Below are 19746 nucleotides of genomic sequence, written 5' to 3'. Positions count from 1 at the left end.
CACTACACTCAGGCTGAAATATTGCACGCTTACACTTCTTGACATTTTAAGCATTTTTGCCACTTTGATAAAAGTTTGTCCTTATTCCATTTTTTTTTTTTTTATTGGACTGAAGCCTAATGTGTTTTTTATTAATTTATTTTATATGGATCCCATCACAAACAGAGTAGACATGATAATTTCATATTGATTCATTCATTCATTTTCTACCGCTTATCCTCACGAGGGTCGCGGGGGTGCTGGAGCCTATCCCAGCTGTCTTCGAGCCAGTGGCGAGGTACACCTTGGACTGGTCGCCAGCCAATCACAGGACACATATAGACAAACAACCATTCACACTCACATTCATACCTATGGACAATTTGGAGTCGCCTAACATTAATATAGCTTCCTCAAAATGACGATTATTTATGTACACAGCACTTGTATTGGCTGTTATTGCATTCTGCAAGTTTAAATAGATATGCAATATAGGTTATGCTTGATGATACTGTACAAAAGAGACATATATTTTTGTCGTTTAACCACTTAAAACTGCCGTTGCCAATCAACTCCAAATCAAACAAAACACCCTTGGCTTCCAGGCCACTTTATAGCGGCAAACAAACGTGTTTGTCACGGACAGCAGGTCCTGCAGGCCAGAGTGGGGCCAAGCTTTGTTTAAGCTGCTTGTGACACATTTGACCGGTTAAGCTCTATATACCGCCAAACTGTGGGGGATCGTGCGGGAGGGGAAAGTAAAATATACTCTCACTCGCAAACACAATGGGTTTCTAAGGAGACAAAAAAGGCAAACCTTGCAAAGGTGGGTGCGGAGCAGTTGGCGCATCGCGGGAAACCTGAGGTGAGACGAGGGCCTTGCAGACACTGCAGAGTTGCGAAACCTGGAGGGGGAAATCACACATTTCAATCAAAGATTCTTAAGTGTCTAAAAATATCCACAGCATTACTCAAATGAAAAATACAATTCATAAAGTATAGTATTTCACATAATACCATTTTGGAGATTTGTTATGTTGTGTTATGTTAAACCTTATAGAGCAACAATATCGCAATAAAATAAAGTGGCCTTTGATAAATTTGATGTGTAATATTGGTATTTATAATTAACAGTGCTTACTTTACAATACACTGTATACTTTGTTTGCCATAGCAAACTCAAAATTATTATTGGTTAAATGTGGATTCCTTGAGAAGCAACTTTTATATGTGTAGGTTTAACTTTTTATATATATAGTTATATAAATTAGAGCGGCTCAGCTTGGGGATACGGTAACAATGTAATCTCACTAAGTCATAATTAACGAAATAATTTAAATGTCAAATTTATACAGGTAGTTAAAAAAATAATCAACCTAATACGTGACAGGGGATGAATTATATTTCCCCCAAATGATCATTCTTATCGCAAAAAGCCAAATATCCACTTTACATATTTACAGAATGTCATTGATTGCAACCGGTGCAGTGTGACGTCACAAATCCTGCACTCTTGTGCCTCGGGTTTTCTCTGTCGGACGTCAAATTGTGCTCATTAGTTAAAACGCTCACCCAGTGTGCACTCCCGCGTGCTGGTGCACGCTGCTCGTGGACACATATGGAAGTGGCAGGTGGCAGGAGTGCGCATCCACTCGCGCCTTTCAGCTGCACTTAGCGCCAATTAACTGCTATTGTGATAGTTCTACAATATTGTGCGCATTATCCTATCGGGCGTTATTAGCACCTCAAACAAATGAAAGGGTGGAAACTTTAACCTGCCAACAAAGTGAACGTCCTCGTGGCATCCAATTTTTTAAAACTGTATCCATTTGTTGCTACTGGAAACCAAGACGCGGAGGGAATCACTGTAACAGAGGGCGCGCTTAATTAAACGCTTCAAAACAAACGAAAAAAAAGTAGAAGCTGCCAATCACAGTGGAGGAGGAGAGGACCGGTGCTTCCCGCTGCACAGTGCGCCTAGGGGACTATTTAGAGCGGGGGTGCGTCCAGGAGAGGACACACACACACACCACACCACAACAGGTGCAGCAAGCAGAGGGGGGCTGCCATCCTCCAGAAGACGTGCATGGGGGGAAATCGACGATGCATCTGAAAGGCAGGAATTAAACGGGTGAGCAACACATACCATAACAAAGAAATCATGAGGAGAAACTATATTACTACAGTTTTTGTCGTTTCTACATACTATGTATATGTATAATTCATAGCATAAAAACAACTAAAATGTTTAAAAGGGGTGAAATACGTTTGTGAACATTGGAACACTGATATTTATTATTATATTTATTATATTTTCTGTTGTTATTTGTATGAACTACTACAATAGAATAGTGTACATTATGTCCCTTAATTCCCAAATCCTGTATAGTGTGAGTGCAAGCTTGTTTACTATCCTGTCCCAGCCTTGAGGGAAAAAGAAAGACAACATACAGTATCATGAGGGTTAGCAGGGGGTATGCTGGAGCCTATCCCAGCAGACTTTTGTCAAGAGGCAGTGTATTTTTATCATTTTGTGTGCATTTGCAGAACAACAAGACAATGCAGCCAGAGGTCACAAGAAAGAGAAAAAACAGCCCTTCCCAGGTAAAAAAAACAACAAAAAAAGTTGTCATTGTTTTACAGTAGAACGTTACCAGGTGTGACAGTGTGGCAGTGTCTCGCTGCAGGCTGTGTTGTTTGATTGACAGCTGTCAGCCACACTCCTCACTGCTGCTGCCTACTCACCTCATAGACACAGATGCATGAGAGCATGCAGTACATGAGTGACCGGTTGAGAGGCAGTGTAATGTTAGCTGGTGTTGCTAAGTACTGCCCAGCTCACACTCCTCTGCTCCCTGAACTGTTACGCTTCCACCAGGTTGAGGGTTACATTACATTACATTTTGGACACGTTCCATGAAAATAGATCTATTTGTTGTGATTTAACCCCCGCACTGTTCCGACATGTATACACAAAGCATGGACAAGGTCCGAGTAGCTTTAATGACCATTATTGTTGTGGCCTCTGTGGTAAACAGATATACGTAAAAGCAGCTAAAGCCAAGATGGCCCTGATGATAGCTTATAAAGCAATCTCAAAATTTTAAGATCAGCTGAAAAATGGCAAGGATTTACATTTTTGCACTATTTTGGGTGGGGTGGGGTGTCTACCAGTTGACTTTTTTTGTTCCATAACACTCAGGACTGGGGCACGGCGGTCTAGTGGTTAGCGCACAGTCCTCACAGCTAGGAGACCAGTGTTCAATTCCAGGAGTTTGCATGTTCTCCCCGTGAATGTGTGGGTTTTCTCCGGTTTCCTCCCACATTCCAAAAACATGCTAGGTTAATTGGCGACTCCAAATTGTCCATAGGTATGAATGTGAGTGTGAATGGTTGTTTGTCTATATGTGCCCTGTGATTGGCTGGCGACCAGTCCAGGGTGTACCCCGCCTCTCGCCCGAAGACAGGGGACCCTTGTGAGGAAAAGCGGTAGAAAATGAATGAATGAATGAATGAACACTCAGGACCTTTGGACTTGCGCATGCAGCTCAACAATCCGACCGCGTTCAAAGAGAGAAAGCTTTTTTTTGCCTTTGCCATCAAGAAATCATGACAGAAAATGACAATGAAACCACAATTTTGTCTTTTAAAAGCTGTGTTCATAAGCCAATTTAAATGTAATCGTTGCTTGCAATAAATTGAATTTTGTCACAAATTCGACTTGGAAACTCCTGAGATCCAACAGTGTAAAATGTACATTCTTGCCATTTTTCAACTCTTAAAATTTTGATCAGGAATGTATAAGTAAATGCTAGCGGTGGCCAATGCATATAGGTTATACCTATTGGTCATTTGTCGATCTTGGTTTCCCTCTGACGGCAATGGCCGCACTGATTTTTCACATGGAGGTTGCTTTGCTATACACTTGATTGACAGTTAAAGATGTTAATTTGCAATAAAGGTATAATTATGGCAACAGTTTTAACACTTTGCACATCCCTGCCCTAGTGCCCATGAGATATTTATTTTCTGAACAAAAAAATCTTGTCACGTTTTCATCTCGCAACAAAGCTCTGTCAAGTCATGCAAGTTATTGTTCTGTGGACGGTCGCAAGGCAGTGTCTTGTTAGCTGGTCTGTTTAGTGTGCCAGCTTACCTGTGACTGCCCAACGACCGGCCACTTCATCTGCAAACACAGACGACTGCATTTCAACAGCCATTGGTGACACTTCAGAGCTTATGTGTTGCAGCAACAATGCCAACAATTGTGGTAAACACCAACCGTATTCAAAAGCAGCTCTTAATCAACTAACTGGTGGTCGGTCTGTACACCGCAGACCCCCTTGATTTTAAATAATCTTGCCCAGACATTTTAGACAGTTGTATATGCATGCATTTGCGTTTTATGTATTGTTTGGGTCACTCACAAATACATATAGTCATATAGCCATTCTAATATTATTTGGCATAAATAGAACTCACTGTCGCCCCATGTGGTGTAAGGTGGTATTGCAGGGGAGGCTGATTGCATGACTTCACAAGCACTGCAACAAAACAGAAGTCATAAGACATGGATTATAGACAAATACTGCACACTTTGTACATTTTTGAAGGTAAATTATTTTTTTATGAATTCTCATATTGGAGTCAATCTATGCAGTACTTACATTTGTATACTTGCATGTTTCTGAAGGGTCCTATCACCGCTACAATATAAAAACACCACATTACATATTATGTTGCATAAATGCAGAAATACATTTTAATAGAAAACTTTGAAATGTTTCGCAGAAGAGACAAAATCCAACACTTTAGTGGCTTCTCATTAGTGGTCTTGAGCAGGATTGTCATTTTTTTTCAGCATAAAATGCAGCCAATGATCACATTCATCATTGCATCTATTGGCATTCATGGTCCAACCGCTAACAGTTCAAGTTCCTGTTAGTCCCGGTCATGATGGATGGACGGACATCGTGTCCAATAAGCTATGAATACAACGCTATCATAGCTCCACGCGCTTCTTGACGATGAGCTCTCGCACCAGCGTCGCAGCTTCTTGGCGGACGCTCTCCATGGGCTCATCTGCTCGCCAGAAGCGGACCACTTTCCCTTCTGGATTCACTAGAAATTTCCAAAAGTTCCACTTGGGAATTTTCTGCACAGAATCTGAAAAATATGAAATATATTGCCATAAAGGAGTGGTTCTGTATTTTTGTGAAATAGTGAAATTGCATGTCGAGTAAAACTAATTCATACATGTTGGCAGGTCTGCACTAATATTGAAAAGCCTCCCTGCCTTGTGATCCCCAGGGTGGCAAGCCCCATTGCCATACTGATATTGACAAGCACTGTCATAAAGGAACACTGACACACGTGTAGCATTTAAAAGCACTTTAGTCATTCAATCCCAAACCTGTCATTTTTTGAGTAGACAACTAAATAACCTGTCTCATTAAGAGATGACTTAGTCCTTTAACCAATTTATTCACATGAGTTAACCACACAATTAACACTGTTAGAAGTCAAATAACGCCTCCAAGTCAAAACACTCTTTTTGCTATTGCCGTGGTGCGTTAAGGAGTTCATACCTGTAAGGAATTTGAAGGCCGGTTCAGCCTCAGAGCCCATGATTTTGATTTTGCCAAAGAAGGGAAACGTAACGCCGTATGTGGACTTGGCCAAGGCCTCGATGTCCCGACTGGTTCCGGTCTCGGTGTCGCCAAACTGTCCACAGGGGAAGGCCAGGACGTTAAAGTGAGACGTTCCCAGCTCCCTGTGAAGTTCCTGAAGAGACTTGTAAGCCGCCTCCGTCTGCTCGCTGTGGCTCGCCACGTTTACAACCAGAGAAGCCTGCATGGAAGCAAACTTCTTACATCACTCTAAAATACTCATTTAATAGTTATTTTATCATCTTTGCTTCAAACAAAAGCAAGTAAGAGTTTGCACGGGTGTCGCAAAGCCATTTGATGATGTGGACTTACTTTTCCTCTGTACTTCTCCAGAGAAACAGTCCTTCCTTTGGCGTCTTTCACCTCGAAGGAATAAAAGTCCTTCGGTTTTCGGGGCTTCACCAGCTGCGTCTGAAGTAAAAACAAACAACCCACGCCAACTGTCATGCTCAACAGAACCGTCAACTTCTTCACTCTAGGCCCGGAGGACTTGGCGGGGTAGCCCCCTAAGGCCTCCATCTTGGAGGGGGAAGAAAGAACCCGAGGGGCGGAGATGGGACAATTGACGAGGGGCAAGTAGAGTAAAGCTAGCTAGAAAACATGGCAACACCGGAAAAGTATGTGTACCCTTCAAAATAAGACTACAGTCTGAAGTATATTGTGTGAAAATTAAAATTGCACTATCGTATACATGAGACATAAACGCTTTTAAACCTTAATGTGGGACCCTGCACTGAAATAAACATATGAAGTGTTAATTGAGCTTAGGGGATTTTAACTCAAACATCCCAAAAAACACATACACCGTGTTACATACACACAATCCTAAACATCAAGAGAGACACACATTCATCATTCCTAATTCGAGCATATTTAATGTATCATTTCATTGTTTTACAGGGCGAAAATGAGGCATGTGTGACGTCATACAAACGCTTTCGGACGTGGCTCATCCACAGGCAGAGTTGGCAGAGTCCTGCTGCAAGTACACCTTTTACCACTGGGCGTCGCTGTTGGCCCAGCTTTGAATTTGATGCCGTATGCCAGAGGCTGGAGCTGGATTCTCCCACTAGACAACATGAGGCAGCACAGGGGAGAGAAGGTAGTGTTTATTTTTAATTTGTGGACGTTATTAGGCATTATGTAATATACTTGATCAACATTTAGAGCATTTGCATGAAAATTGACACGCATGAGGTCAACTGTGGTCAAAGCGGAACAGCACCAGTTGATCAACATTTAGAGCATTTGCATGAAAATTGACACTCATAAAGGTCACCTGTGGTCAAAGCGCAACAGCACTTACTGGTACTGTTGCGCTTTGTGGTGCACCGATGGTTTCAGGGCTGAACATCACATCTTGTGGTCCAAATTTTGACACTTCGTCTTTTACAGACAATTCTAGTGAAGAAAAAGGTGGTAAAACCGGTGTAACCTACGTGTGCAAGCATTGACGGGAATACTCACTGTCATGCACTTCATGAAAGAGCTCTCACGAAAGGTGTCATTTTTTTTTACAGATTCAACTCTAATTAGAGACACCTCTCACTGTGACCCTAAAAAGACACCAAAAGCACAAAGCATCACAAGCTCACAGAGACTCTCATTCATGGTTAAAGCCCCACAACAAGTTAGTTCACCAAAGTGCACAAACACCCTTTACAGACATAAGTAAAATGTGTTTGTTTATTGACTTTGCAGGAATGGATGTGGACTGCTCATGAAGATTCACAATCAACTGGTACTTCACTACACACTTCTAGAAAACACACTACCTGAACTGAACATTAGTTAAAGACTGTATTACACATAGAATATTTATACATATATTGTTTTTTTTTGCAGATTTCAAAGAAATTCAAAGCGATTTGAAGCCATTTTGTGTTATGAACACACCTTTGGCGAGTCTGCACCATAAGTCAGCACTCAAGTTGGCCGCACCTTCCCTGGTAAACGACTACTGTAAGAATATATGCCATCTAGCTATGCATGTTATAAATACATCCATCTGTACCGCTTATCGTGGTCGTGGGTATGCTTGAGCCTATCCCAGCTGTCTTTGGCGAGAGGCGGGGTACACCCTGCACTCTTCGCCAGCCAATCACAGGGCACATATAGACAAACAACCATTCACACCACGAGATCAGGAAGATCAGGGTTTGAATTTCAGCATTCCAGCATGTTCTCCCTGTGCTTCGTGGGTTTTCTCCGGGTACTCCGGTTTCCTCCCACATTCCAAAAACATGTTAGATTAATTGGTGACTCCCAATTGCCCATAGGTATGAATGTGAATGATGTAGGTACGAACCTACCAGGCTTACAGTGACACCAACATACTAACACGTACCTTACCTTGCTACCTACCAAGCTAGCTAGCTATCTTCCTACCTTCACTTCCTGTCTCCTCCCTTCCAGACACAAATCTCCTTGACTGCAACTGTAATGGCCTCCTTGCATTGGCTCTGGACTCTTGTGTTTACATTTGGAATTCAGAAACTCACTCTGTACTGGGACGTTTGGAACCGCGTCTAGAACCGGGCCTAGGTCACCGCCACACTGTTTCGTGTCTGTGCTGGAGCAAAGATGGCCGTATTCTGTCTATTGGCACCAGGCGAGGAGAAGTGCAGGTACATGATGGGGCTGGGGGTGAAAGAGGGGGAAAGGGGGGGTCTGATGTATCATGATGAATCAGCAGTGATGTGTATGATGTGTTCCTCTCTGTCTGACTGCAGTTGTGGGATGTTGAACGGGGGCAGAATGTGAGGACTCTACCCTCACACATGTCTGTTGTTCGAGCCCTTTCCTGGAAACAGCAACTTGTTAGCAGGTAGCAATATAGCACCGATAGAAACCCAACAAGGGTTTGACCACTAATGGCATTGCAGGAACCGCTAGAAGTCATTGGTTACTGTCAGCGACAGTGTCTTATGGCTTGACAAATAGTGAACCCACACTGTTAGAACTACTGTACTGACTCCTCAAAAGTTGATATTTGTCCTTCAAATTATGTTTGAAATTATCAGCAAATAATAAGTAGATTGCAATAAAAAGATTATCACACACTAAAATAGTGACTCACATGTACGTATGTCACTTCTCTGGCCGTGCCTCTTCTGTCATCCTGCCGCTGTTCCACTTGTTAAAACATATTTCTCCTGTTGTCATATTTTCTTCCTGCCTTCCTCCTTGCGTAATGCTGCCGTACAGCCTCAACTACTTATTCCTCCTCTGCCTCTTGGGTGTGACTGCAGGTGCCTTTTGCGGTGCAGAACGTTTTATCGACGTTGTAGGTGTCGTCAGGGATAAAACTTCACTTAAAACTTCAGAATCACACTGCTAGTGATGGAATTTTTCTAAACCTGTGTTATTGAGCATTCATCATTTATAATCCATCTATCTCACAGGAGTGGCATATTAAGATGCTTATGAGACAGCATGATTATGCACCAATGTGTCTTAAAAATCTCAATGTGCTTTTGGAAAAGTTATGCATAAATCCCAAGATCCTAAATATGAAATGATGTGTCTTTTTCAGATTTTTTTGTCAGGGAAAAATCCCAATACATTTCATACAGGAATTCATAAACATAATTGTAATTTAAAGAACAACATGTGTACCGTGTGTTGATGAAATTCTTGATGTTTTTTATGCTTTGGCAGTGGCTCAACCTTGGGACGCATCCATCATTATGACCCGCGGGCTCCAGCTCCTCTGGTGGGTGCTGTTGTCCAACAGGAGGCCCTATGCAGCCTTCAGTGGTCACCTGATGACGAGTGGCTGGCCAGTGGATCCACAGACGGCCTCCTCCACATTTGGGATAGTGGTGTCATGGGCGTCGCAAGGTCACATCAACCAGTTGCTACAATGAAACAACCAAGTGCCGTCAAGGTAGGTATAATTTATGTACCCAATACAGTGGTTGCTTAGTCTAAAATACGATGTTTACTCTCAGGCAATGGGATGGTGTCCATGGCAGAGAAAGATGATTGCTACAGGTGGAGGATGGAAAGACGGGAAGCTTCGGATTTGGGATACCGAGTCAGTGACTTGTGTCAGTTCTGTAGACAGCAACTCACAGGTGCTTTGAACATCACAAAGGCACTCATCAGTGAGAGAGAATATACCATTATAACTTGTAACTCCAACTGTAGATCTGCTCTCTGAGCTGGACAGACGCCACCAGACGCCTGATCACAGGTCACGGCCTCCCTCATCACAGCGCTATCTGCTGGGAGTGGAAGTTATCTACACTCACACCAAGCTTCTGCCTGACAGGTAAAGGATGGCAAAACAATTAATGACAACATTAAACTCACATGTAGCAGCCCCATAGGAATATTTCTAAAGGACCACGCAGAAAACAAATGTGTACATTTCTCATTTCAAATCATTTTTCAAAATATTTCCACTTTAAACTACAACTTTATTTTCATATTGGGCACACTTTGTTCTTGTAAAAATGATGAAAAAACCCATACCTTGCTTATAAACCCATACTGAGACGGAGTGGAGGGATGATTTCTTTGCTGCAGCTGCACACGTCTTCAACTCTCACATGAATGTACAACACCCTCTACTAGTAGCAATAGTAAATACAATATCACACGTACAACAGAGAACTGATATATCGCTCTAATACATCACAAGGACGCAGAACACAATCCACATTCATACACTGTTAGAAAAAAATCTGCGAAACAGCAAGTCTGCGAAAGGTGAACCACAATGTAGCGAGGGAACAATTATTTTCCCCTTGTGTTGTTTTTTTTTCTTTTTGGGCCTAAATCTCATTCATTCATTCTCTACCGCTTATCCTCACAAGGGTCACGGGGGGGTTTGGAGCCTTCCCAGCTGTCTTCGGGCGAGGGGCGGGTCACACCCTGGACTGGTCACCAGCCAATCACAGGGGCACATATAGACAAACAACCATTCACACTCACATTCATACCTATGGACAATTTGGAGTCGCCAATTAACCTAGCATGTTTTTGGAATGTGGGAGGAAACCGGAGTACCCGGAGAAAACCCACGCATGCACGGGGAGAACATGCAAACTCCATACAGAGATAGCTGAGGGTGGAATTGAACTCGGCTCTCCTAGCTGTGTGGCCTTCGTGCTAACCACTCATCCACCGGCCTAAATCTCATTATTTTAAATCACAGCTCAACTAACGCTGAGTTCAAAACAATAAATTGCCATTTGGACTGCCAATGATGACGCCATCATTAAGATATTTACACATTTTTTGGGCCGACTCACTCATATCACCAAAGATTCAGCAAATGTCAACATTTGATGTAAGGTCACATTTTTTTGAGTTGTTCAAAGGAATCCAGACTTGTATAGAGTAAGAATTCCACAATGTATTTGAAGAATGTTACTGTTCTGCACCAAATGTCAAATATCAATATGCTGTTTTTTTTCCCCAGGTCATTCAAATCGCATCCTGCACGTGACCTTAAACCCTGATGCTAGCCAGCTGTTCACTGTTGGAGCGGACCAATGCCTTTCCGTCTGGGACATCTAATTAGACATCTAATTATCCATTGTGTCACTCCACCAACACGTATTGCTGTTACCCACCTTCAAAAAAGACAACTCAAAACCCACCTGTTTAAATTCTTTTTCAATGTCTAACTTTTTATACCTTTCTGCTTTGCCCCGCTTTTAGCCTTGTTTTTAGCTCTGAATGAATGTATGGATGTTGTATTTTATTGTGTCCTCTCCTCTATTTTTTTACTCATCTCTATTTTTCTTCACTGTAAAGCAGGGGTCTCAAACTCAATTTACCTGGGGGCCACTGGAGCTAGGGTCTGGGCAAGGCTGGGCCGCATCAGGTTTTCCAAAAAAAAAAACAAACGCATTTATTAAAAACAGAAAAATATACAAACTTTTTCAGTGCTTTGGTTCAGATTTTCTACAATAAAAGCTCTGATAAAACATTCCACTGTTCTCAAATATCTTAATTTTTATTTTTCTGCACAAAATAAGATGAAAATAAATACACAAATCAAGAATAAAGAAAATCAATCAATCAGTAATAAATAAATATAATAATAATAATAAAACAGCAAATAATAAAAACTTAAGAAACCACATATAGTTGGTGGGTAGACCAATTATTTTTTTCAGATTAAAATTAACAAAGCATTATTAGAGCCCTGTAGACATGACAAAACATGACTATAGTCACATTTATACTTCTTTTATTTGTAACATATTGCGCAACTGCAGGGTCTTGAGACACATGCTAACTCGCAAACTAGAGAGCTAGCGACCTAAACGGTAGCCTTCAAGTTATTTCCTTTAAACTTAAATAGCCAAAAACTTACCACTTCCACACGGATAGGAAGGATAACTATTAACAGTTATTTAACCTTTAACATGAACATTAATCAAACGTAATATTTTTTTCTGTGTACATGATACCATACAGCATCCATATCAAACTTGCATGGGCCGCACTAACATTAAACTTTCATATCAAGGCGGGGGCCTCAAAATAGTGTCCTGCGGGCCACATTTGGCCCGCGGGCCGCATGTTTGAGACCCCTGCTGTAAAGCGTCTGTAGGAGCCATGAATGAATTCGGATTGATTTTTTGTAGGTGCATGATAGTTTAAATTTGAATAATGGTGTTTGTTATTGTTTATGATATTATTTAGATTTGTTGTGATCACGTGGACAAGGGAAGCAGGTCAAATGGTTATGGGCGGTGACGTTTTGTTAATATAAGCACCTGTTCACCTGTGTGGCCAAGAGAGAGACAAAGAGAAAGAGTGAGCAGGGTTGCCGTATTTTTTGTTGACCGCTAATTCCATTAATCTCTGTGATTACTTTGATTATGAGTTTGTGCACGGTATCATAAGTTATCATGAATTTTCTTTAATAAAAGGTTGAACTCATTTTTTGTATCTCAGAGATTTTTTATGTGCGGCGCGTCAGACAAAGTAAAGGCCCGGCTTCAGCCTCTCAGCGACTCTTTTGTATGAAGTCGCTATAGCGTTTTTGAGTATTCTGAAAAGCGCTATACAAATAAAATGTATTATTATTATTATTATTATAGCTGCAGTCAACCGTGATCAGGGCTTCCGGACACTCTAGAACCTTCAGGACCGCTGAAAAAAGATTTAGGGGTGTATAATTTTATAATTTGTGCAGCCAACTCGTACATAACAATCACTGACTTTGTAAAATGTGTTTTATTTTGAAAACCTGATGCGGCCCAGCCTCACCCAGTCCCTAGCTCCAGTGGCCCCCAGGTAAATTGAGTTTGAGACCCCTGGTCTAAATGCAGCTGGAAATGTGTCTTCTATTGGTTTAAATAAGTCTCAAGTGAGACTGCTGAATGTGTGTCGGGGTGTGGAAATGTCTCACTTGTGGGTGACAGAACCACAAAGAAAAAAACTATGAGAAAGAAAGAAAAGATTTTGTTTGAAAAGTAAGACAAAGCAAATAAATGATTCCTTTCTTGTCCAAAAAATTCTCCCACATTTTGTACAATATTACACATACTGTAACAAGTCTGTTTGCCCTGGACTGTATTGTTCCGTAAAGCGCCCAAACAAAGCACCCTATGCATTGGTGACTCAGTATATACAGCTATGTGTTTTTTCTTGAGTGAGGCTGCTAAATAACCCACCACGGGGGTAAATAAAGTTGCATATTTTGATAGAGAAGGTGAGAAACACAATTGCAATTGATGTAGCCATGGAAGACTGCATCAACAACATCATTAGAATGATTTCACATTGTTTTTTGCATGTAAAAGTGTAATTATTCTTTGTAAAATACATTTTGTTTTACATTTTTTTGAGTCATTGCACTTTACATGATTTCCTATGGGAAAATATTTTTTGTCTGTTCAACTGAATAACAAAAATCTAGGTGGTACTGTGTATTGAGTTATTGTATGGGTTGCTAACCAAATGATATTTTAAAAATGTAGATTAATTCACGTGAATAAACACATTTTTTGCAGCATCAAGCGCTGTCTTGACATCAGCTTTCACACACATTCTTGTGACTCATGTGTTCATGAGTCTTATATCTTTGTTTTTACCACAGAGCCCCCCCGACTGAAGACCTGAGATGTTCGTGACAGGAACTGTCACAAACCACAAGATGTGATGTGGCTGTTTTTGCTCACTCAGCCTTTCGCATGCTTCCAGCGTATAAAAAGACCCATCAAGGTGGGCTTCGTCTGGATCGCGATGTTCTCACTTGTTCATTTGAGTGGCTTTCTGTCTGCCGTGGCTCTTCTCATTGCCGCACCAAGTGAGTAGAACACTTTGGAATCATTGTGATCATTAGTAATCCCTTCATTTACAACTTTATTCAATTTGTCCGTAGATGATGCAGCGGAGATTATTGGTGGGAGTGAAGTAAGGCCCCACTCACTGCCGTTCATGGCTCTGTTGGAAAACAAAAAACCAAACTGTGGAGGGATTCTGATCCACCCACAATGGGTTCTAACTGCAGCCCACTGTGCTGAGTAAGACATGCATGTAACTATTGTATATGGAGGAAATGATCAAAATATCAGTATTGGAAATGTGTTTTTTTCATTAAGATCTGCTAGTTCAGTAGTTATCAAAGTGTGGCAAAGTGTAACTAAATGTAACTGAAAATCAATTCATTTTGCCTTTAAATGTCCATCTATCCATTTTCTATACTGTTTATGCTCATTAGGGTCACAAGGGTGCTGGAGCCTATCCCAGCTGACTTTGGGCGAGATGCGGGGTACACCCTGGACTGGTCGCCTTTAAACTAAAATGTAAACATACTGTAGCTTAGTGGCTATAAAAAGATGTTTTACTTTATTTTTCTGAAGCTGCTGTACCTCACACTTTGAAAACTGCTTCTCCATTTACTTTGCCGTTTTTCTTGAGCTCAGTTATTGAAATTGTCACAAGAAATATATTATAGAATATTCTGATCATGCTTGTGGCAGCAACGTGGCCGAGTGGTTAGTGCACATGCCACACAGCGAGGAGATCCGGATTCGATTCCCACGTTTGGGCATCTCTGTGTGGAGTTTGCATATTCTCCCCATGCATGGGTTTTGTCTATATGTGCCCTGTGGGATAGGCTCCTGCATGCCTGCGACCCTCGTGAGGATGAGCGTTACCCTAACCCCTCACCCTAACCGTAACCCCTAACCCTAACCCTACCCCTAACCAGACCCCTACCCCCAAACTCGACCCCTACCCCCTAACCCGAACCCCCGACTCCGACTCGGACCAGGACCCCGACCCGGACCCCTAACACGAACCCGACCCTAACAAACCCAAACCCTAACCCTAAAAAACCCTAACCCACCCTAACCCTAACAAACCCTAACCCAAACCCTAACCCTAAAAAACCCTAACCTTAACAAACCCTAACCCTAACAAACCCTAACCCTAACAAACCCTAACCCAAACCCTAACAAACCCTAACCCTAACAAACCCTAACCCAAATCCTGACCCTAACAAACCCTAACCCTGACCCTAACAAACCCTAACCCTAACAAACCCTAACAAACCCTAACCCTAACAAACCCTAACCAACCGTAACCCCTAACCCTACCCCTAACCAGACCCCTACCCCCAAACTCGACCCCTACCCCCGAACCCCCGACTCGGACCAGGACCCCGACCCGGACCCCTAACACGAACCCGACCCTAACAAACTCAAACCCTAACCCTAACAAACCCTAACCCACCCTAACCCTAACAAACCCTAACCCAAACCCTAACCCTAAAAAACCCTAACCCTAACAAACCCTAACCCTAACAAACCCTAACAAACCCAAACCCTAACAAACCCTAACCCTAACAAACCCTAACCCAAACCCTGACCCTAACAAACCCTGACCCTAACAAACCCTAACCCTAACAAACCCTAACAAACCCTAACCCTAACAAACCCTAACCAACCCTAACAAACCCTAACCCTAACAAACCCTAACAAACCCTAACCCTAACAAACCCTAACCAACCCTAACAAACCCTAACCCAAACCCTAACATAACAAACCCTAACCAACCCTAACCCTAACAAACCCTAACAAACACTAACCCACCACAGCGGTACAGAAAATGAATGAATAATAATACTTTTAAAATACAGTAAAGTCTCGTTATATCGATATTCTCAGGAGTCGGAAAAAATACCGATATAACCGGACTATCCATATATCCGATCCTGCGCCGAACTGCATTAAAAGTGGGCAATAATGCACTCGACATTGTTCTATAGTATAGAACAATGTCGAGCAGCTTAAATCAATCTTTGCTTAAGGATTTCAATACCAAAAAAGAACACGGCGAACGGCTGCTTCCAGTCAACTTTATTTTTCACACTTCCACCACCAGAGCGCAGCACACACACCGATTCCCACACTTCCTGGTTCACAGGTCATGCTCAACCCGCCCCACATAGCTGGCCAAACACATGCCTGCAACAGAAGAACCAACTGCGTTTGTGGTTTCTCTCGTGTGTATAGATTCTATACAGGCATTCTAAGGGCATCGTAGTAACCGGATTATCATAATAACCGGGTATCGTACTGACGGAACTAATTATATCATAAAAGACTAGAAATTTGCCGGGAAAGGAAAATAGTATCGTAATAAGTAGTAATTCGTTATAACCGATATCGATATAACGAGACTTTACTGTATGTATATTCTTGATATTATACATTAAAATTCACTAGCCTAATCAATGCTAATCAATGCTATGTTCATCTGCTCAAAGTCTCCTGTTGGATTAGAACTCCAACCAAACCAAATCCCTTTAAATTATGGCCAATATTGTCACATGCAGATATTGATGAGTCTATGTTGATATCCACACAGTATCAAGAGGGTGCTGCTTGGTGTACACAACATTAAGAATACAGAGAAAGATTCCCGCCAGATAAGAAACGTCAAAAGCCACTTCCCTCATCCTTGCTACGATGTGACTGAAAAGGTCAACGACCTCAAGTTGCTCAAGGTGAGATGTACGCTGACAACATAGAGAGAAATGCAATAATATGGAAATGTTGTCATGGTTTCATTGAGGTATGAGGGTACATATTGGCCCGCTATGATATGTTGTAATGTTTTCAGCAGTATATCTCAGCATTCGTTTCTAATTCTAATTTCTAATTGTGACTTTAAAACTGGAATGGCTAACTTGTTGTTAAATTCCAGCTGGACAAAGCTGTCAAGAAGACCACGGCAGTGAGCATTTTGCCATTGCCTAAAATTGACAGAGATCCGATGGCTGGCAGCAGCTGTGTGGTGGCCGGATGGGGGGTGACCAACAATGTCGCCAAGCAAATGTCCAACGTCCTCATGTCTGTCAATGTGACTGTTGTGGACAGAGTCAAATGCAACTCTCCTGACTACTACAATCTCAAACCGATCATCACTAAGGGAATGATATGTGCTGGTTCCGATGGTAGAAGGGTGGCGGATACCTGCTCTGTAAGTCATCGTTTGTGTGGAGGTAAACAAACAAACAAAAAAAACAACTAAACCTTTTTTGTGTTTTGTCTTTAGGGCGACTCTGGTGGTCCCCTATTGTGCAAAGGAGTTCTGGTCGGTGTCACTTCATTTGGACCTAAAGGGTGTGGTCAGATTAAAAAGCCTGGGGTGTACACTTTTCTCTCTGCTAAGCAACTCGAGTGGATCAAAAACATCATCAAGAAAAAATAAATCAAATATGTTTCATTCTGTATTTGTGGCCCTTTCAATAAAGTAAACAAATGTTACAGAAATTCAGGCTTACTCATTTATTGTCACACTATTTGGGCGATATGGACCTTGACATTCTACCGCTTAACTTCACAAGGGTCATGGCGGTACTGGAGCCTATCCCAGCTGTCTTCGGACAGGAGAGGCGGGGTACACCCTGGACTGGTCGCCAGCCAATCACAGGGCACATATAGACAAACAACCATTCACACTCACATTCATACCTATGGACAATTTGGAGTCGCCAATTAACCTAGCATGTTTTTGGAATGTGGGAGGAAACCGGAGTACCCGGAGAAAACCCATGCATGCACGGGGAGAACATGCAAACTCCACACAGAGATGGTCGAGGGTGGAATTGAACTCCGGTCTCCTAGCTGTGAAGCCTGCATGCTAACAACCTTGGCATATATCACAATACTTTTGGGATATATCACAATATGATGATAGAAAATTGAAATACAGCAGAATCTTAAACCTTTAAAGGGGAACTGCACTTTTTGGGGACTTTTGCCCATCATTCACAATTGTTATGTGAAACATAAACACATATTTCTTTCCCTTTTCTGTGCATCCAAGTGCAAGAAAAAGAGTTCATTTGAGCTACCTACAACGGCCGTAATGGGAAATACTTATTTTGACGCTAAAGGTCAAAGAAAGCCATACCTCAGGTTACTACTATGCATGACAAACCCAAAGAAAGAATATGACTTTACATCTAAACTGAATTCGCAATGAGGGTTGACTCATTTGAAATGAAGCCTGATGGTGGAGCATTTCTGTGAATGACGAGGGCTAAATGTTCTCAAGAACACGGAGTCCTGGCCCGCACAGGAAGAAAGGGGTTGGAATGAGACAAAACCACAAGAGAACTGAAAAAAGGTTGGTGGGTCTCAAACCCACCACACAGGAAATGTTGTGCAAAATGCCGAGAAACATAAAAGGCTGTATTTACGCATGCCAGCTTCATTTGCCTACAAAAGGATTTGTTACAAATGTAATCAACAAATCAAAATGTAGAAATTGTGTTACGATAGGGGTGTCCAAACTTGTTCAATACCCGATGCACAGGCCCGCTTTGAGATTTGGTAAAATTGCATCTAAGCTTTGTGACATAGGTGAAAAATAATATCAGTATGATCTTCAGTCTCTTTTTTCACCCATTTTGGTTGTTTATTTTTCTCAGAATATTTTGACTTTATTCCCATAATATCAGCACTTTCTACTTCCATAAACAATGGAGCCTAACCCTGTTATCTTCGGGTGTGAGGCGGGGTACACCCTGGACTGGTCACCAGCCAATCACAGGGCACATATAGACAAACAAACATTCACACTCACATTCATACCTATGGACAATTTGGAGTCACCAATTAACCTAGCATGTTTTTGGAATGTGGGAGGAAACTGGAGTACCTGGAGAACATGTAAACGCCACTCAAAGATGTCTAAGTGGAGGATCAAACCCAGGTCTCTGACTGTGTGGCCAACATACTGAACCAAAACATTATATTTTCTGTAATATTTCAACACAGTGCAACATTATTTGTGCTCATGAAATAATCAGTTTTTTTCTATAAATTGAGACTTTTCTTCACTCTTTGTTGTTTTTGTTTTTTTTATATTTTCCAATTATTTCAAACTTTCTCCTTGTAAATTTTCATCGAGTTTTCCAAAAATTACAACTTTGTTCAGAATATTTTTTTCTGAAATATTTAAACTTTAAGCTACCAAAATTGTACTTTTTTTCATATTACAAAGTAAAATTTAGTTTTATTTTTTCTCTTCTTTTTCATTTTTCATTTTTCTTGTTAAATTCTATTTTATAAAGAGGCACAGACCAATAAAAAAACAACTGTGGGCCACAACTAGCTCCCAGGCTGCACTTTTGGAGACGTCTGATCTCATGTGTATGTCTCCAGTACCACCAGGTGGCACTGTATGCAAATGAGAGGGAGATACTTAAAAGTCAAGTGGTAATATATGTCACTGGCACAAATATCATTTTTGAGACAGGTTGTCTTGCCAAACAACTTCTCCCTAAGCGAGTCAGCGCTTTTCTTCTTGGTATACACACAAAAACACTAAAGAGTCTTATATTCTGGGTCATCTTATGTTTTAGAACAAATAGTTCATTAAAATATCATCACCTTATATAATAAATTCTCCCATAGACATCATTGCGGTTGTTATACTGCTATACAGCTCCACTGTTGCACTGTAAATACTGTATTTGAAATGCCTCATTTTGTTGTTTTAATGCTGCACTGTGAGATCCTTTGTTTGATGAGAGGTGGAAAAAAGAAAAGAAATCGCCATTGGGACACAAAGAATGGCAACAACATAAAATATATTGCATGTGGTGACC

At 41.5% G+C, this 19746-nt stretch overlaps 3 protein-coding genes across 4 annotated transcripts; 2 read left to right on the top strand and 1 right to left on the bottom strand.

Annotated features, from left to right (window-relative positions):
• Positions 1–3570: 3570 nt before the first annotated feature.
• gpx8 (glutathione peroxidase 8 (putative)) lies at positions 3571–6211 on the bottom strand. 2 transcript variants are annotated; one of them, XR_009129663.2, is made up of 4 exons: positions 5961–6211; positions 5568–5829; positions 4647–5145; positions 3571–4523 (listed from the first exon to the last, which is right to left on the bottom strand). XR_009129663.2 is itself a non-coding variant. In XM_058071477.2 (3 exons), the coding sequence occupies exons 1-3, from the start codon at positions 6165–6167 to the stop codon at positions 4982–4984; spliced, it is 633 nt and encodes a 210-aa protein (XP_057927460.1). In that variant the 5' UTR covers positions 6168–6211; the 3' UTR covers positions 4629–4981. The 2 variants fall into 2 exon arrangements, 1 of the variants encoding a protein (XP_057927460.1); XM_058071477.2 differs by lacking the exon at positions 3571–4523 and having other exon boundaries at positions 4629–5145.
• Positions 6212–6524: 313 nt separating this feature from the next.
• LOC131128540 (cell division cycle protein 20 homolog B-like) lies at positions 6525–11739 on the top strand. Its single transcript, XM_078789268.1, has 10 exons — positions 6525–6750; positions 7169–7278; positions 7350–7389; positions 7494–7610; positions 8064–8276; positions 8376–8475; positions 9309–9537; positions 9602–9727; positions 9801–9924; positions 11080–11739. Exons 1-10 carry the CDS (start codon positions 6525–6527, stop codon positions 11175–11177), a joined length of 1383 nt encoding a protein of 460 aa, XP_078645394.1. The 3' UTR covers positions 11178–11739.
• A 2068-nt stretch (positions 11740–13807) lies between these two features.
• LOC131128541 (granzyme A-like) lies at positions 13808–17392 on the top strand. Its single transcript, XM_078789658.1, has 5 exons — positions 13808–13926; positions 14002–14143; positions 16494–16632; positions 16833–17108; positions 17184–17392. The coding sequence occupies exons 1-5, from the start codon at positions 13863–13865 to the stop codon at positions 17337–17339; spliced, it is 777 nt and encodes a 258-aa protein (XP_078645784.1). The 5' UTR covers positions 13808–13862; the 3' UTR covers positions 17340–17392.
• The last annotated feature ends 2354 nt before the right edge of the window (positions 17393–19746 follow it).

The sequence above is a fragment of the Doryrhamphus excisus genome, linkage group LG3 (genome assembly GCF_037039965.1).
Source record: "Doryrhamphus excisus strain RoL-2023G ecotype Guam linkage group LG3, RoL_Dexc_Guam_v1.1, whole genome shotgun sequence".
Classification (NCBI taxonomy): Eukaryota; Metazoa; Chordata; class Actinopteri; order Syngnathiformes; family Syngnathidae; genus Doryrhamphus; species Doryrhamphus excisus.
This window is presented reverse-complemented; position numbering and strand designations above follow the sequence as displayed.